This window comes from Passer domesticus, chromosome 5, assembly GCF_036417665.1.
Source record: "Passer domesticus isolate bPasDom1 chromosome 5, bPasDom1.hap1, whole genome shotgun sequence".
Taxonomy (NCBI): Eukaryota; Metazoa; Chordata; class Aves; order Passeriformes; family Passeridae; genus Passer; species Passer domesticus.
In genome coordinates this window covers 35708625-35727079 of record NC_087478.1, presented here as the reverse complement: position 1 = coordinate 35727079, position 18455 = coordinate 35708625, and the positions used below count along the sequence as shown (strand labels likewise).

Below are 18455 nucleotides of genomic sequence, written 5' to 3'. Positions count from 1 at the left end.
TGCCGTGCCCTGCCGTGCCGTGCCCTGCCGTGCCCTGCCCTGCCGTGCCGTGCCCTACCCTGCCCGGCCCTACCCTGCCCGGCCGTGCCGTGCCGTGCCGTGCCCGGCCGTGCCGTGCCGTGCCCTACCCCGCCATGCCCTGCCGTGCCGCGGGGCGCCGCCGGGGGCGCTGTGGCGCGGGGCGCGGCCCGGCCGCGGGAGGGCGGCGGGCAGGCGGCGGCCATGGCGCTGTCGGCCGTGCAGCAGGTGCTGGTCTCGGCCGTGCTGGTGCTCTGCGTCTTCGTCGTGATGCCCAGGATGTTCGGGGGAGGAGGCGGCGGGCGGCCCGGCCGGTCCCCGCGGGGCGGCAAGGCCGGCCCCGGCCATTACGATCCCCGTCAGCACGGCAGAGGTAGGAGCGGGGGCGATGCCGCGGCCGGGGTTCCGTGCGGGAGCCGCTGCGGGCTCGGGCGGGCTCGAAGCGAGCCCCGGGACCGAGAGCGATGTATTCATTACATCCCGTCCGGCGTGTACACGGGTTCTGACCGAGAGGCCTGCTCAGACCGCTTCCAGCCGGCCTGCGTGCGCCTGCAACACCCCCACCGCCGGCGGTGCTCTGCTGTTCGCGTTCGCCGTGCTTTGGGCTCTGCCTGTGCTCTTACCAAACCTGCTCCTCAGTGCAGGAAGCGCCCGGTAATCGGAAGTGCGGAACGGAGTGACGAGCAGTGCCCGCGGGGGCACAACCGAGCACATGAGCCGAGAGGTGTCACAGGGAAAAATCTATTGCAATAAGGAAGCCGAGTGTTACTGTTAGTAAATACACGTACACATACAAACTCTCCCCGGCAGTATATTAAAAAACAGTCCAAGATGCTTGTTTAGAAAAGGTATCAGTGAATGGGTTACTGAGTTTAGTACTCGTAGGAGCTGCAGTGGTATCCAGGTATGTTAAGCCATGTCACGATTTAGCTGAAGGTCGAAGGGTACACCTTTGTTTTTGACAATCGCTAAAAGCCTGCTTTTGTGAGGTAGCTCTGTGATTCATTCATGATGCCTTCCGAGGTGTTTCAGTCCGAGAGACAGCTAGTTCCTGTAATCCTCCAAATGTGTCTGTGCTTTTCCCTGCTGGCAGAAAAATGGAGGCTTGAGCTGTTACCATGTTCTTCCCACCTGATGTCAGACTTACTGTGCTTCATAAGCTCTTACCTGGCCTGTTTTGCCTGAATTATTGTATTGTATATTCCCTATAGATCAAATTATTTTAAAACCAAATCCTAATTTAAAAAAAAAAAAAAAACCTCCCAAAAACCCAAAGAAAAACCAAAAACCAAAAAAATCCCAACAAAACCAAACCAAAAAACCAAAAAACCCCAAAACAAAACACTTCACATGTCTGTGATTCTACTGAAGTACTGGCCCAGCACTGCATAAAATAAATTTCAAATAGATCTCCTATTCTCACCTCTCTGGGTGGCTCTTTTTTCCTGGACTTTGCCATTTCTTCTGTGGGATAAACTTGGTGCAGGACACTGGACTCCACTAGGATTCAGCATTCCTCCTCTCCACCCTGAAGGTGTTTCCCTTGCCGCATTCTTACTTGTATGTGTAGAAATCTTGTTCATCTGTGGTCGTAACTATTTTAGTAAAACTCATTTACTTTAAAAACAAATAGAACTTAAAATAGGGGGAAATGTAAAACTAGGAATTAATATGAAACATTCTGAAAGGTGGAAACATATATATATAATACAAACTGTGTTTTCCAGATTAGTTAGTGCAAGTTTAGTTAGTTTAGCAAGTCTAAATCTCCTTGTCCTGAAAGGACAATGCCTGCTTGAATTTGCACTGAATGATGAAGGTAGCTTGAGTTCTGATTCTATCAGCTAGAACATTGAGGTTTTGTGTAACATTAATTTTTCTCTATCTGATCGTGGCTGTACTTTGCACACTTGAGTTATGTTACTGTGAGTTCCTGAAATGCCACTGTTACAGTATTAATTGGTAAGTAGGGATTTACATAATGTTCTTTTGTTTGGGAGTTTTTATAGAATGTGAACCCTGCCATACCCATACCCAGTTCTGATACATTAAGTTTTAGGTCTAGGCACTCAGTTGAGACATCAGTGTAGACTTCACAATCCCCAGTCCCCTGCTGTCTGTCTGTGCAAGCATCTGCATTCTTTAGCTGATGGTACTGTTCCATATGTGCATGTCCCATGAACCCTTGATTTAACTACCAAATAACTTATTTCCTAAGTTGGACAATGACATTGGCTGTTTTCTCATCTGCTCCCTGTTCTGGTAGGCAAATTACATGCAAAAATTCTTCTGACTTCCAAGGTTGCATCTCTTGGCTATTGTATAATCTTCTCCTGCTAAATATTTGATTTGCAGAGGTACAGTACTTCTAAGCCTGTGGGAATATCCATGTAAACCTCAGTTTACTGTCAAAATAATGAAAGCAGCAGCACAGAGTATTTCAACAAAACCTTTTTTTTTTTTTCTGGGACCAGACAGTTCAATTTGTAGTTAACTCAGTTTATTTGATGCAAAGGAAAAAATAGTAGTTACTGTTTTCTGCATTATCAATAGTTTCTCTGAGTATGCTTTAATTTCAAAATTTAAATAGTTTCTTGTTATATCTATCTTTCTGTGATTTGCTGAAGGTTTGCCAATGTTGCTGTGAAGAAGCTTAAAAATTGTATATTAAAGAAACCAAGCTTGGCTTGAGAGTTTTTGCTGCCTAGATTTAACTGTGCATCCTGTTAATATAATAATAATTCTTAATTTTTAAGTGGATACAAGATTGCCCACACTGTCTTAGAAGACTGATGAACAAAGATGATTACACAAGAAGAAAACAATTTAATTCCAGTTGGGGACTCCTGATTTTATTTCTTACTTTGTTGTCTTTCCCTCAATTTCATTTTTAAGGTAGTCCTCAGACAGTTTATCAAGTTCAGCGGAATCCAGGAAATTCTGACAGTAATACTTACCAGAGTTTTCAACAGATGAGAAATGCAATGGAAAAAGAGATAAAAAGTGAGAGAATGAGAGGAAACGGCCGAGAGTTAGCATTCACCCTCATGCCATTGTATGCTCTTGGAGTGGGAGTGTTTGCAGCATACAAACTTATTAAGGTAAGCCACAGGAAAAGCATTAAATTATTGTAGTGAGGAGGAAATGTAAATTCATGGCTTGTCTGTTTGTTTTTCTAATTCTGAGCCCATGTATAGTGTTGTCTAAAAGCCATTTCTTGTTCTGTTTGACTTTGGATGTGAAGTCCAAAGTTAAAATTTTAGCATATCTAATTCTTCTGTATGAAGGCTTCTGGCTTAGGTATTTTTAGATGCTTGAAGAAGGGAGAATCTTACTCACCCTGCAGCCTCAAATGAGAATCTGAGAACCTGAACAGTGCTGCTACCTGACTCTGTAACATGAGTCTCATCAGTGTTTCACTTTTCATTCTTCAGAATGAGATTGAGTATGGGAAGGAGGTGGACAATTCCTGCAGAGCAGTGATCTTAGATTAGCAGTTACGTAGAACAGTGAGAAGACTTGACCTTTTGTTTGGACTTCTCATTTCATCACGCAGTTGCAACATGCAGGTTTATTTCTGTTATGGGATACCTTTTCTACCATTCGTAAATTCAAAAAGGAGAGCACATGATCGGTTGTTTTTTAAAAGGAATCAGTCTTGAAATGTATTATTTATAGTAAGTGATACTACAGGACTTACAAAGCTGAGAGTGCACCTGGAATATTGTTACTTGCCCTCAGGGAAAATAAAAATGAACAGGAGTAAGACTGGAGACAGCATGCTCACTTCTGGAGTCAGTTCACGTTAATCGTGTGTATGAGAAAAATATCATGGCTTAGCAAAATGAGTATAGAGGCTACCCAGTTTAGTACAAGATTTAAAAATCATGAAAATCATATTTTGGGTGTTACAATTCTTTACACTTTGGCTTGAAGAATTAAAATATAAATATTTTTATGATAGTATCTTTATTACTTTAAGAAGTAAATTCTATATCCTAATTAATGATAGAAGACTGGATCCAGTAACCTAGAAGGGTCCTTCTGTTTCTTTTTGAAATAGCAACTGCTTTCTTTTAGAGCTTTTGCCAGTCGTGTTTGCTTAAAATCAGAAATGTTAGTTTAAGACAGGATGAGGCATCACAGAAGAAAATTTTAATTAATGTAGCACATTTTCATGGTTGCTCTTTACTTTCACTGAAGTTCTAAATGCAGTTTAGTTTTTAGTACACAAATAGTGATGAAGTTATTTAACTGGATTGTATTTTTTAAAGATGAAGTCACATGAAGAAAGTCACTCCAAAAAGGAAAAAAGTACAGAAGACAAGGCAAAGGAAACAGGTAAATACCCATTCAGAATGCATATATTCAACAAAAATGCTTATTTCCTACTGGAGCAAAACGTGTTTTCATTGATGCAGTCTAGCTAAATGAAGACAATCTCTCAAGTTAGTGAGAGCAGTTAGGAATGTACAAAACCCCACTTTGCTATTCTGTATGTTTGAAATACTTGTTTGAGATTTGTTTTAATTCTCCAGATGTAATGCTCTTTAAAACAGCTGTAGTAATGCAGTATGATTCTCTGCCTCTAAAATGCCTGTTTTTCTGTCTTCAGATCTGTTTAGTTTTCTTCAGTTTAAATGGGATATAATTAAATAAATAGGGTATTTAAAAATAATGTAATTAACTGATTTAGAACTGAACTGTATTGATAGTGAAACAATGTGGCTAAACAATTACAGAGACCATTTATGATTTTTAGGCCAAATGAGAAACCTGTCACAAACATTCAAAGTTGATGCTGTTTTCATACCTTTTCCTCCCTTGTATACACACATTTTGAGTGAATTAAACAACTGGCAGCATCTTTTGGTGTCTGTGTACACCTTGTCTGTAATGAGGTTCAGCAGTGATTTGCTACACTGCCTACTCATCATCCGTGGGTGTTGCATCCTTCTTTCTTCAAAGTTTAATTGTATTTTAGAAGGAATGACTCCTCTTGATTCTAGTGCACTAAGCATTAAATATATTTGTAAGGTGTGAATAGACAAACACATGCAAGCATATTTTGTATAGATAGAGTACTTACATCTCAGGAAATCTTGCAGCTGTATAGTTTTTGAGACTGGGAAGGTGAGCTCCACATTCCTGCTCAATTTCTACAAACGTGTCCTCTGTTAGGTCACTACTGGAGACAGGTTACTGGGTGGAAAGGACTTCTGTTCACACATAATAAGGCTTCTGTTATTACCCCCACCACTCACTTTTCATACTGTCAAATTTTTTAGATGAAAGAAGCTTTCTGGTTTTGAATTTGTCCAACAAAAAATATAAATTGATATCCTAATGATATTGTAAAGACCATTTTTTACAATGTTCTTTCTCTCCTCATCCCCCTCTCCCTTCCCCCACACCTCTGTCTTTTTGTTGTTGTTGTTGTATTGCTTTTGTTTGTGCTTTTTTTTTTGTTAGAGCATCAGCTTTTAGAACTGGAGCAACATCTAGCACAGACAGAGAAAATGTTAAATTCTTTATTGACTCAGTTGGATCCACTTTCAAACTGGTGAGTTCTTCTAAAAAAATCTCACAGTTGTTTCCTGTATATTGAAATTCACCAAAATGTTAATGAAGATTTCCTAAAATGATCCTTATATATTGGTAAGGAACAGTTTTAGGAACCTTCTTTGATTACTTATTGTTTCTGTAGCCTTTTGCAGATGATACCAATTCTGTCATTTGTGAACTTCTTCACAGACAACTCCCATCTCTTGTTCACCAAACATAAATGCAGAAGACATGTTCATGTTACTGTGGCTTAACAAGATGAACTTTAATATTGACCAAGGAGACTAATAATGAAAATATACTTATACTCAGTAGCATTTGAAAGCCCTTGTGGGAAATAGATTTGGGTAGCAGAATGAGTTTCTTCTTTTAGATGTAATTATAAGAAAAATAGTTATCAAGGTATAGCTGCTTATTTTTGTGTTTTGAAATGAATCTGAGAAGTGTGTGTATTTCAGTGAAATAGAACTTGCCTATTTTAGTATGACAAGGGAATCAGTAATATAAAAACTCTTTGTAGTTTTAGAGTTCTGTTCTTAAGAAGTTAGAGCCTTATTTATCTACTAGAAATAAAAGTATCCATGCAGTTAATTTTCTGGACTGACATCCTTCATGAAACACAGGTTAAAACATGCAGAATTTCCTGATTGTTTCTGCAGTGTACTTCTGAACTGGATATGTGCTGAAACTCTTAAGCAGCAAATTCACTGGCCAGTTTGCCTAATAAATTTCTAGTAGTGGTGGGGAGGAAAGTTAAAAAACCTTGAATGAGAAAAGCTTTCAAACTCTAATAAACTTCTGTATTGGGCACTGTTGTACTACTAATAACAGTACTTTGGATAATTGTTACTTTCAGTAGTCATTCTCAACCTTGGCCATTGGGATTCCAAAGTCAGAGTTCAGTGACATTCAGTAGTGGTGTGATGTAATGGCCTCCCCACTTCTCAAGAGACAATTCTCAAAGGAAAGCTTGACCTAAACATTTCACAAACTTCACTGTGGTATTTATGCACAGAAAGAAATACTGCAATAAGTGTATTATTATCAAGCATTCCCTTCCAAGATAATCTTTCAGCTGTTAACATTTGTCTTATTTTTCTAGTGTTAATGCTTTAGCTTGTGAGCAGAAAGATGAAATAATGACACAGCTCCAATCAATTAGACGACTGATGAAAGAAAGTGGATTGGATAAATCAGAAAACAAGATGAAAGGTAATTTAATTTTCAGACAGATAGATAATTAAATAGTTTATATTTTAAAAGAATAAATAGATCTTACTATAATAATGTTTAGCTTCTGAGTCTTAAGTAATTTGTGTGGAATTAGTTTTATTCTGCAGGAATACCATTCTTATTTGAGATGTATCCAATTTCAAATTTTTGATACATCATGATTTATTTAAGAATAGGTGCTCAAGGCATTGAACTGGGATGGACCACCCAGTCACATTCTGTTTTGATAAAGGAACAGACTACTAACAGACTACTTAGGAATATCAGTTCCTAAGCAGTCTGTTAGTAATGGACTAACTTTAGGCAAAGGATTTACAGATGGGGACATCTGAGGCTGTGAGAAGTGCTTGCATAAAACACTAAACAGCAAATTGTATGTTAGTTTCAACTGGAGACTAACAAGAGCTGCATAGTAGCCTAAGAAAAATCTTAAATGTTAAGATTTAGTCCTTTAGAAATGGACTGGGATTCTAATGGATTTGGTCCATTAGAAATTTGGGGAATTTTTGCATTATTCAAGTCTTAATAAAAGAGAAAAAAAAATACTTTACTTCTAAACTGACTCAGAAATTCAGAACCTTACCAGTAAACTTTAATTTTGATTATTTGTTGGGATTTTTAAGATCTTGGGCACATTTGTGATGAGAAACTTGAAGATCTCATTCAGTCATTTGCCGAACATTCTCAAGAGAAAGAAATGGACAACAGAGAAGATGACTGTAATGAAGATTTGCTGGACGATATTGATAATGATTACAAAATAGAAGAGCATGAATTACACGGTGAATGTGAAATACATCACTTGGAGCCAGATGTTGTAGAAGAAGAAGAAATGATAAGCAAAGATACTATTGAATCAGAAGAGATGGGACTGAGGAGACGCAATAGATACGAATGGAATCTGCATATGTAAAACTTCCAAAAGCTTATGAATTCTTTTTATAATGTTGTACGCACTTTAAACTGAAATGAAGTTATGTGCACTGCTATATGCTTTAAAAGAGGGGTGAAATACTGCCTTTGCTCGTATCTATGACAATTCTGTAACTGACTTCAGTGGCAGCAGAATTTTACTCAGGATGTTTACATATTTTTTCTATTTATTTTTTCCCTATAAAAATATTTCTGTACTCTGTATATAATGCACTGTAATTATATCTGATGCTTCACTAAAATATTAAAATATCTTCTAATTGAGATTATAAAGAATAGGTGTTTCATAAATGTTTTGTAACTAGAAAGCATTATACCACTTGAACTGTGACTTTCTTGAGTTCATTAAAGAGCATGCACTGATGAATTCAGCTCTTTGTGGAAGAATTTTCTATGGGAGTGTGAAAAGCAGTATGCATTAAGTTTTTGATACTCATTCATAGTTATGTTTCTTTATTTGGAGAGAGAAATTTAACCATGGATACTATATGAAAATAATGATGTCTGAATTTGCAGTCTCCTGAGTAATAATTAGTTTTGTATGTCAACTTAATCCCAAATGTATTACACTGGATCACTTATTTTTTTCCCCACTTGTCACTTGTTAAACTCAGCAGCTGTCTAACAACTGATTGATACGCATTAGTACTATATCTCCGTTTCACATTTATTTTAATACCATAGAATGTGACCTTTTGATTCATTTAATACCTTTTTTTTTTTACATCAGAATTAACAGATGTGTTGCTATGTACCATTCAAGAACTGTGGGGCATGGGATCTTTTTTCAATACATTATGCCAACTTGATAGCTGCCTTTTTAGGTCAGTATTAGGAAAAGCATTATTTTCCTTTGCTGGAATCGTTTTTGTCCACCCTTTCAATATTTAATATTTTTTTTTGTTCACTTAATGCACGCACCTATGGTACTGACAGCCTTTAATGACAGGAATTGCCTTAGAGGCAGGTCTGATAGTATGGCACTGTTACATTTCCTGTTTTATAATTGCATTGCTTTTAAGTAGGCCAGTTATGATGCCTGAACTCTTCTGGCATCATTATTCTTATAGGAAAATAGCATGTGAATTTGTTTTTATGGAGGAAATGTACTAAATTTATTATCTTGTCACTCACTGAAATGGAAAGAATTGTTCATTCTGCTATAGACACATGGTATGCGTTTTGTTCTAAAATTGAATCAAACAGGCTTGGAAGTAGCAGCATCCAGAAATACATCCTTAGCATCAATGTGTTAGTAGTTTTGCACTAAGTGAGATTTTGCCTAACTTTGGAAAATTGATTGACTACAGAGCCGGGGTTTCTCAAGAGGTGGCAGATTTTTTCCCCTCAAGACAGAATGGATGAGTCAGAACTGGTACTTAGATACAATTTGATTAAAAAAAAATACTGATGTTTCTCTGGTCATTCAGGACAAATGAAACTGAAAAAAAAAATCACTTTCATTGAGGCTTTTCTTTGAAATATCTAATACATTAAAGTGAACTGATGTCGAAGCCATTGGTCTGCGGAGAGGTGGCGGGGGAGCCAGGCGTGCCGCGCTGCCGAGGCGTGCGCAGGGTGCAGGTCAGTCCCGCTCCTCGCAGGCACTGCTGCCGGGGTCCTTGGCCGCGGGGCCCGGGGCAGGCAGTGTTTGACTCTTCACTGCTGTGCCTTTCACCTCCGCCAGGCTTCGGGGGCTGCTGGCACTTGAGGCCCCTGTCCGAAAGGCCCTGAGGTACCTCGGGCTGATCTCCCTATTTTCTGACAAACACGCAGCGTGCGCTCTCGCCGCGGTTTCGAGGTCCCGGTTCCAGCTGCCGGGCTTGCGGGGCAGGACCCGTGTGATGGGTAAGCGCCCGCCTGTCCCGGCGGGGCCGCGGGGGCCGCAGGGCGGGCAGAGCCGCCCCTGGGCGCGGGGAGGGAGGGACGGCCGTGCCCCGGGCAGGGCATTTCCGCAGGAGCAATCGGGAATTGCGCATCCCCGCTCCGCCGAGGCGCACCTTGCCCTGCTCTGGTGCGAGGCCCGGCTCGGATTGGCCCCTCCGCGCTGCTGTAGCGGCCGGGCCGCCGCGGACGCCGTGGAGGCGGTGCGGGGCTGCGGGACGGGCCGGTCCGCCGGCCGTGAGCCCTGGGGCCGCTCCGGGGAGACACAGCCCCCGCCGCCGGCGGCCCGCGCCTCTCTCGGGAAAATGCATCATTTCCGTGGAGCTGCTGAGCTCATAGTTTGTATTCCGCCTTTTACGGCATTGCTGGTTGATAACGGCAGTCTCAGCGTGTGAGCCATGAAGAGCGCTGTCTCCCCTCCGCGCCCCCAGGTGGGAGGATGCTCCGTGCCGGGAGAGCCTCCTGGCCGTGCGCGGGCATCCTCCGTGCCCTGGAGCGCTCTGCGGGGCCCCGAGCAGGCCCGCAGCCCCGCTCCCGCTCGGGAAAGGAAAAGGGGCCTGGGAGTGGGAACTGCTCAGTGCCGCAAGCCTTTCGCTGGAAAATGGAGTGTCTGGTTGATGGGATCTTGGTTCAAAACTGGCTGCCTGGAAGGAGAGGGCAGCAGAGCAGGAATGCTTGGGGACATGTCACCCTGGAGCTCTGGGCGGCTGGCAGTGTGCCGGGCCGGCCCGTCCGCCCTCCTGAAATGTTCCCGGGGCACTGAGAGACGGAGTGCCAGGCAGCGGTTGTGAGTGGAGAGTACAAAAGGTTTGAGGTTGCCAAGGGGTAACAAATTAGTAGTACTGGAATGAGAATGTATCGATAAGTGTAAGGGAAAGAGGGAGTTGAGGCAAACCCCGTAAATTTGAATGGGAATCTGGTTAAGCATTAGTAATAAAAGACTGAAATTAAGAGGCTGTGAAAAAGAGAAACCAACAGCATTTCATAGCTGGCTGAAGACAATACCAAAATTCCTTCTAATGCAGTAACTTTTTTTTTTCCCCCCAGAAGTACTTAGATAAAAAATACACCTTTTTCTCAATAGTATTTTCTGGTTTTCAGTTTTTTTCTGAAAGCTGCCAGCCATTGAATTCGCATGGATTTGGAAGTTAAAGGCATTGCTGCATCCTCTCGGAGGAAGATTGAGGTGTCATTGAGGGGGAAGAAATGTCAGGTAGTCAATGGAAGGCTTGTGATTGTTTTTCTCCTTACTTTGACATTTAAAAAATATTTTAATCATACTTCAGAAGGTTCTTAGTTTGAGGTTAAAATGCATTCTGTAGAGAAGACACCTTTTAAAGAAATTATTTTTGTCAGAAAGGGACAGTTTAGTATGACAGCGTCTCAAATGAAGGTGAGAAATTCCAATATAAACAGCTATCCAAGAATAGCTACTACTCTGAGTACTTAATTGCAATGTGTGGGATTTAAGAATGAACTAGTACTTGCAGTTAAGAGCAACAGAGGCTTGAACATGTACTGTGTGCTGTGTCTGACTGTTGGTGAAACTGGCAACAGGTGTGTCTGTGTTTTTGTTTTGCAAAACAGCAATAAAGTAAAGCAGCCCACAAAATATAATTTGAAAAGGTATGATTTTAGGTTGACATGAAAAATGAATCTCAGTGCTCTGTGTTCAGTATGGAGGGAAATTATGTTTTCTAGGTATTACTAATAGTCTACACTTTAAAATAGGGTAGGTGTGCAACCCTCACAGGTTCACTGCAGTAGAAAGTTTAGGGCTAGCTTTTGATAGTCCCTACAAATATGATCTTGGATTCTGAGGGCCATTATTTTCCTTACTGCTAAGGTAAATATTAATATTTTAAGTAACAGTTGATTTTTCTCACAGATACTGTGTACTTTATGTCCATGAACAAAAGTTAATTGCTAATCCTCCCTCAGCCCCCAAGCACCTATTCTACTTCCTTATTTGTTGCATAACCCCATTAGGAATTTTTGGAGTTTGACTGCCAAGTTGCTGGTCTTCTTTTCAGTTTGATTTGGAATGAAAAAGACCTTTGTAAACGTTAATACATCAGTGTTATAATGTTACCGTTAATGTTTTAACCAAAGTTTTGAAAATTAAATACCTGTGGACGACAAGAACATTTGGGGCATTTAGTGTAGGTTGTAAGAGAAATGTCATTTTTTCCTCTAATCTCTCATTCCTTTTTTCTTTCTTTCTTGTGCAACTAAGTTTACAAATTTAGACTCTAGTCCACATGATTTTTGGTAGTTTGCAAAAGTAAATCTTAATTTAAAATTATGCTGAAATCATGTGCTTCACCCCAGTGTTCACAATCTTTTTTGTTTGTTTTCTTTCTGATTTGTTGACTTCTAGAAATTATATGAAGGCTTTAACATCTAGAATTAGCTGTGTTCTTTGCCTCACCACGGTTAAAATAGTACAGAAAAAAGATAAATGTGGGATGTAATACCTTGGTTTTGACACTTTGATGGTCTTAGGTAGGTGACCACAGGGTGGCGGTGCTCTTTACGTGCGGAGAGCTCCCAAACCCGGCTGCCCGGGCTCGTTCTGGAGTCACTAGAGGGTAGTGTTGCCGAGCTTTGCTTCGGGAGCAGCTACAAGGCTGTATGGCAAGAAAGGAGTTACAGTTTTGTGCTCGCTCTCAGATCGTGAAGGATGTTCGAGCACTGCTGGAAATAGGATTCTGCTCAGTTTAGGCTGTGATGCTGAGATTTATGACCTGAGAAGTGTGAAAGGAAAAATGTTAGTCCTGGTTCTGAATGTTCCCAAACAATTTTTATTTTTTTTTCAGACTGGGAGGCCGGTTAGGTGAATTGTTACTTTGTGCTTGCCCCGGGCAGCCTGCCCTATGGATTTGCTGCTAGCTGTTTTCAAAAGCCATAGGGGGATAGGTGATGCTTTAGCTCAAGTCTGTTTTCTTGCTGTGTTCTTTCTTGCTCAGTTAAGTTTGCAGATCTGTGTGGTATCAGCCTTGCAAAATAAATAAAGTGAACTACATAATCATCATCACAACTGCTAGAGTAAAGCTGAGCTGAAGCAGTTACAGCAAATATCAGGGGTTCTTTGGGGTCTGAGCTAGCTCCTGGTGAGCCAGCTGGCTGTCAGTCCTGTGGTTTTGGTTTAAGGGTTGGTTCCCACCCAACAAGGACAATGTGACCTAAAACCTTGTGAGCAGTGATGGTACAAAGCCTCAGGAGCACACATTATTTTTAATGTATTATTAATAGCTGATGTGGATGCTGTCTAGATTCTTAATGGCTGGAAGTCTTCCTGTCATAATGAATATTCAATCTACTAGTCTCATGATGTGTAAGAATTAGCTTTCAATGAGAAGTTTGTGCTTCTTTCCATTTGTTAGTAGTGTCTTAGTCAAGTATGTTGGACAGATACTTTAAGCCTCTAATTTTAAATATTTAAGGAGAAATTGACAAGGGAGAACTAGGTATTTTAATTTGGATCCCCTAGGTATGTAATAATGTGTCATTCTTTTAGGGCTGGAGAACAAATAGACAGGCTGCACACAGTCCTCGCCCACCAGAGTAAGTCTGCTTCTATTTCTGCTCAGCTTTTTTAATTGTGTGTATTATTAACTCAATGCATTTGCATTTGTAGTGATGTGCAACTTAGTATTCCATGAAATTTATCATGATAGGTTTGTTTCCTGTCATTTATATTTGGAGTAGAATATTTGATGTATTATTTACTTTGGAATTAAGTTGGTTTATATTTGGCTGGGTGGAGGTTTAGTTACAGAATGGGTAAAGATGGAAGAGACCACATTGGGTCTAACCCACTGGTCCATCTGGTCCAACCTCCTGCTCAAGCAGGGTCATCCCAGAGCACATTGCTCAGGGTTGCATCCACATAGTTTTTGAGTAGTTCCATTGAGGGAGACTCCAGAACCTCTCTGGGCAACCTGTTCCAGTGCTCAGTCACCTGTGGTGAAGAATTTTTTTTTGGGTGGAACTTCCTGTGCATCAGTTTCTGTCCTTTGCCTCTTGTCCTATTGCTGGGCACCACCAAGAAGAACCTGGCTCCATCCTCTTTAGAGGATGTCACTCATATTTTTCTCATGTCTTTCTTGAATATTTTTAATGTGTCTTCAAAAGGAGAAAAATGGTATTTTAGCTACTGACTGCTTTTTCAAGTATTACAGTAAAAACTACAGAAAAACTGTTGTGAAGGGTTTTTACAAGCAATGGGAAATTTTGTTTGTGCTTTTAAAATTTAAGACCTTATAATGACTTTGGCACATAAGGGATATCTACTCTTCCAAGGACCATGATTGATAGTTTAGCCAGTTTTGTTTACTGAAATGCCTTAGAGCTAATGTATGTAATTATTTTATAAGTGTCTGTGACTATGACCTTTGATTCTTCCAACCAAAGTCAAAACATTCCAATTTCTGTGTACTGTCTGTCATTATCTAATAAAAAAGACTAAGCTAAGGAACTCTCTTATTCCAAGAAGATATAACAGAGTTGTTTGCAAATATTGGTGGTAAAATATAAAAAAATATGTATTCATGGTGCTCTGCAATATATCTGGAGTAAAGGCAGAAGGCACAGAGATGCTTTGATGAATTGGAGATGTTTTCTAAGCAGAACAAAATACTGAGGTGTGGTTGTCTTTTACTATATTAATCTCCTATGGAAAGGTCAGAATATTTGCATCCCAAGTAGAGATTGCTTCCCTTTTGCCTCTCTGTTGACTGATTATTGAGGAATGTTGACATGGATGTGCTGTGGAAGACAAGAGTAAGGCACCCCTCATTTCTGATCATGTTGCAATAGCTCCTGTTGGGCAGGGAAGAGAAGCCAATGTCGGAGTAAAGACAAATCCTTTTCAGCTGCCAGGGTACTCTGCTACTGGGGAAGAGAAGCTCTGTGGCCCCTTGCTGAGGGGGCTAATAGCAAGAGGGGCTAATAGAGATTTGCTGAATAGGCCATATCTAGTTTCATGGAAATTTTTGAGAAGGACCTAATAATAACTAATAGGCAGTGCTTTTATGGTAGTTAAAAAATAAGGGAATGTATTGCTGCTAAAATTGTTTTAACTCCCTGCAGGGTCCCATGCCTAGATCTAGGGAGGCTGGGAGATTCTGATGAAGAGGTAATTGTAAATTAATTTTGTCTCAATAAATTTTTAGAATTCACATTTTTCAGGAATTTATAAAAGCATCACTCTGAGTATAAAACAACTATGATTGCTTGTTCTTTTTTTCCTGTGATTTTAGGACGGGGACTCTTACGTACCATACACTGGAAGTTCTTCTCATAGGTGCCAGCTAGATTCATCTTCAGGGTGGAGAACGTCATTACAGACTCCATATGCACAGCATCAACATGTCAGTCTGTCACTACAAATATCTTCAAAATATATCCCTTTAGCAGTAATCTAGAAAAGCATGCATATATATTTTTTTTATATAAGTTCTTTTGGTTAAGCTCATATCTTCAAGCGCTGTTGGTCCAAAATAATTTTAGCAAAGTTCTTTTACTGAGATTATTTAGAATATTTAGAAAAAAATATTACATAGCTTAGCTCTTTGTTGATTGATGCACTTGCCCTTTTGTTGTACTTATTTTTTAAGAGCTATGTTAACAGAAATAACAAAGATTAGTATTAGTGAGTGTATGACTGAAGACAAAATCCATGTTTACGAACAGTAAGTATTATTTCTATGGAACAGTAGTTACTGCTGGTGAAAAGAAAAGTTTTGGAATTACTTGCACCCATTTAATTTTTTTTTCTTAGGGCTGTTTTCTTTAAAACAGATCTGTGACATAAACTTTAGAATTATGTCTAATTTGTTGATGCTCTTTTTATTGTTAAAATTTCCTCATCATGTTATCTTTCCTCCCCTTGATGACTAAGAAACTTAATCACCACTAGTCTTAGGTGCTTTTTAAGGAAAATCAGGAGTCTAGATGCTAATATTTTGATTTACAGTACAGTGCAACATTGTTCAGGATCAATATCCACTATAAATGTTTTTAGAGTTAATTTAATTACTCAGTTATTACACTTTCCTGAATGCAGGGAAAGAGTTCTTTTGAATTCTTATATCTGAATTAATTGTGAACAAAATAAATGTCACAATTTTTGATTTGATCATGACACATCTTATTTCCTGCTTTTCTTTAAATAGGTGTCTAGAAAATTGTGTCAGAACAAAATGGAGGTAAAGAAGTTGAAAAAATACAGACTGACAAAAAGTCTTGTCAGTTCAGTACTATGGTATATGGTCTGAAAATATATTATAATTTCTTTTATGTGACAGGATCTAGCTTATTGGAGAAACTATTAAAATTACACTAATTAAAAGTCCATTATTTCAAAGCTATTTAATTTATGTAAACCTAAGAAATATCCAAATGAGTGTTAAAAAAACCCCAGGATTTTAACTAGAAGGAAAACCAATTTTAAATTAATTTGCACATAACCTGTGCTCCTCGTAACAAATCATATAGTAACTTGAAGGGCAGAACTCCAGACTGGCTGGAGTTCAAGGTGAATCTGCCAAGATCACTATTTTGTATGTTTCCCTATATAACCAAATGGTTTCTCTACTTGAAAAACAATTTCATTTAAGTAAAAACTGAAATGGTAAGTGTTTTTTTGGTCTTTTTAAAATAATGTACTAAGAATGTACGAGTTTTTATAATACCTAGGTGTTTATACATGTCTCAAGATGTAACTGTAAACATGTAACTACAGATAGGTTATTTTCCTTTCTGCTGCCTTGTAAATGTGCAGTGCAAACATGCTTCTGTTGTTATGGCCTTTTTGGGTCTGGATGCTTATGATTACACTGCTTGCTTTGCATTTTTTTTTAAACAAAGTTCCTGTTTATAACTGTCAAGCTGCAGGAGTGCTAGTAGAAGGTTGGTAGGGCTTTGTTTCTCAGGGTCTTTCTCTCTTTTCTGCTTTCCTTTATCTCTTGCTTCCTTTCTGCCTTCATTGTGTCTTAAATACTCTGTGCTCAAAGTATTGGAATGTAACTTCTCTTTACTTACCCTTTCTCTCTCTTTCTCTCTCTCTTTTTATTGCCTGACTTGTTCCCTATTTCTTTTTTTTTTTTTGGAGAAGATTTTAAAGCTGTTTTAAAATATTTTAATGTATTCTTCTGAGAGGCCTTTACTTCTGCATTTCTTGCTTCTGGGGCTCTGACCAAGCTTTCCCTGAGCCAGATAGATTCCAGCTTCTTCAGTAACTGTGTAAGTAAATCTTCCTAAAATAGGTCACTTTTGGAAGAAAAATTTAAATATACTCTTATAATTCAGGAATTAGCCAGGGAAGGGATGTGAATCCTCTTTTGAAGGAGAAAGTTGGCTCTTCAAAAACATAAATCTTTTTGGGTTTTGAGAAATGGTTTTCTAGAGCAAGACTGTAACACGTTGTTGCAAGATAGGTTGCAAGTGTTGAGTAGAGATGCTAGAGAAGGCCATCTTATTTTTTTTTTTTTAGCATTGAAGGAATATAACTTAAATATTGAAAATGTTAGTTACTCAGGGAGACAGAAGAGAATGGAATCTTGGACTTCTGTCATTGCTGCCCTTTCTACTCTCTGTTGTGCAGAGCCCCGAAATGGGTGTAAGTTTAGAAAGGTGCTCAGCTGTGCAGCTGATGTTGTTCTAAGGAACAGTGTGCCAGTTCTCATCGGCCATACAAGAATATTAGAACTTCTGACCAAAAAACATCCATCCATCCATCTATTTTCAGCCATCCAAAAATCAAATGTCAGAATTTCCATTTTAGTGATATTATAAGGCAGAACCACTGAATCTGACTTCTTTCTTTAAAGGTGATGTTAAACCATGGAGTGTGTATGTCTTAGATTTAAAAATGTTAGAATTTGAAGAACTCAATGAAAATTAAGCCTGAATGTGCAGTCCTGTTTGCATTTTTCTTAATTTTTCTTAATTTTTTTCTTAATTTTTCTTAATTTGAAGGAACATGTCAAGAAGTTTCAAACATTATACTGGATAGGAACTAAAAAAATGCTATTTACATTCAATAGAACAGACAGAGGCTTTTATGTTGGTTACTCATTGCTTTAACATCCTGTTTTGGTGCAGAAGACAAGACCAGAAAAGCTGCCATCCCTCACAGACAGACCCAAACCAAAGCACGGTCTGTATGAAGTGGATACGAAGGAAGAATATAAGCAACATCCTCAGAGAATTGCAGGAAAGAAAAAAGACCACCTCCAATGTCCAGACACTTCAATAAAGGTAGCTGGCAAAGTAGAAATTGCATTTTAAAATAGGAAATGTACATCACTATTTAATTACACTGTTTGGAAAGGTTTGCACATGTATGTAATTTATTTCATGTTTTTATTTAAAGAAATAAAACCATGTAATTTAAGCAGCTAATGTTGAGGAGGAAATAATATGTAGGAAGGTTGTTTTAGTTGTTGCAGAGAGAAACTGAAGGGCTCTGAGAATTTATGTATGGTTGTGTTCCGTGGTAAAGAAAGTAACACTGGCCTTCCTAGTGCACCTCTAGCCTGAGCCTGAAGATTAGCATGATTAATAAGAACTTAAAGCCTATAAGAAGAGGAGAGACAGCAGGAAGATCTTGATAAAGTGTTATTTCCAAAACCAGAAATTCATTCAAGCTTTTTTATTTTTTAAATATAGAAGTACTTTAATTACTATTCTGTAAATTTGGACTGTATATAGGAGAAATGAAAGATTTAACCTCTTCCTTAGAGAATTATTAACACTGAAAATGGAAAGGAATAAGGGGTTAAAATAACAAAAGATATTATCTGTACTTTTTGCTT

At 39.1% G+C, this 18455-nt stretch overlaps 2 protein-coding genes across 11 annotated transcripts in view; both read left to right on the top strand.

Annotated features, from left to right (window-relative positions):
• Nucleotides 1-161: 161 nt before the first annotated feature.
• CCDC107 (coiled-coil domain containing 107) lies at nt 162-8120 on the top strand. The gene is made up of 6 exons (XM_064419554.1): nt 162-391; nt 2914-3119; nt 4293-4359; nt 5491-5581; nt 6686-6795; nt 7440-8120. The coding sequence occupies exons 1-6, from the start codon at nt 223-225 to the stop codon at nt 7727-7729; spliced, it is 933 nt and encodes a 310-aa protein (XP_064275624.1). The 5' UTR covers nt 162-222; the 3' UTR covers nt 7730-8120.
• A 1120-nt stretch (nt 8121-9240) lies between these two features.
• Nucleotides 9241-18455, top strand: part of CAPS2 (calcyphosine 2) — a 29341-nt gene continuing 20126 nt past the window's right edge. Inside the window, exons 1-6 of one of the 10 annotated variants that reach the window (XM_064419540.1) lie at nt 9379-9597; nt 10735-10846; nt 13154-13200; nt 14728-14773; nt 14898-15008; nt 17743-17898. In XM_064419540.1, the coding sequence (XP_064275610.1) occupies nt 10769-10846; nt 13154-13200; nt 14728-14773; nt 14898-15008; nt 17743-17898 (438 nt within the window). In that variant the 5' untranslated portion in view covers nt 9379-9597; nt 10735-10768. Of the gene's footprint in view, nt 9334-9378; nt 9598-9894; nt 10065-10734; nt 10847-11005; nt 11027-13153; nt 13201-14727; nt 14774-14897; nt 15009-16269; nt 16549-17742; nt 17899-18455 lie in introns of those variants that run through there. The other 9 variants (XM_064419539.1, XM_064419541.1, XM_064419542.1 and 6 more) reach the window with 9 other exon arrangements.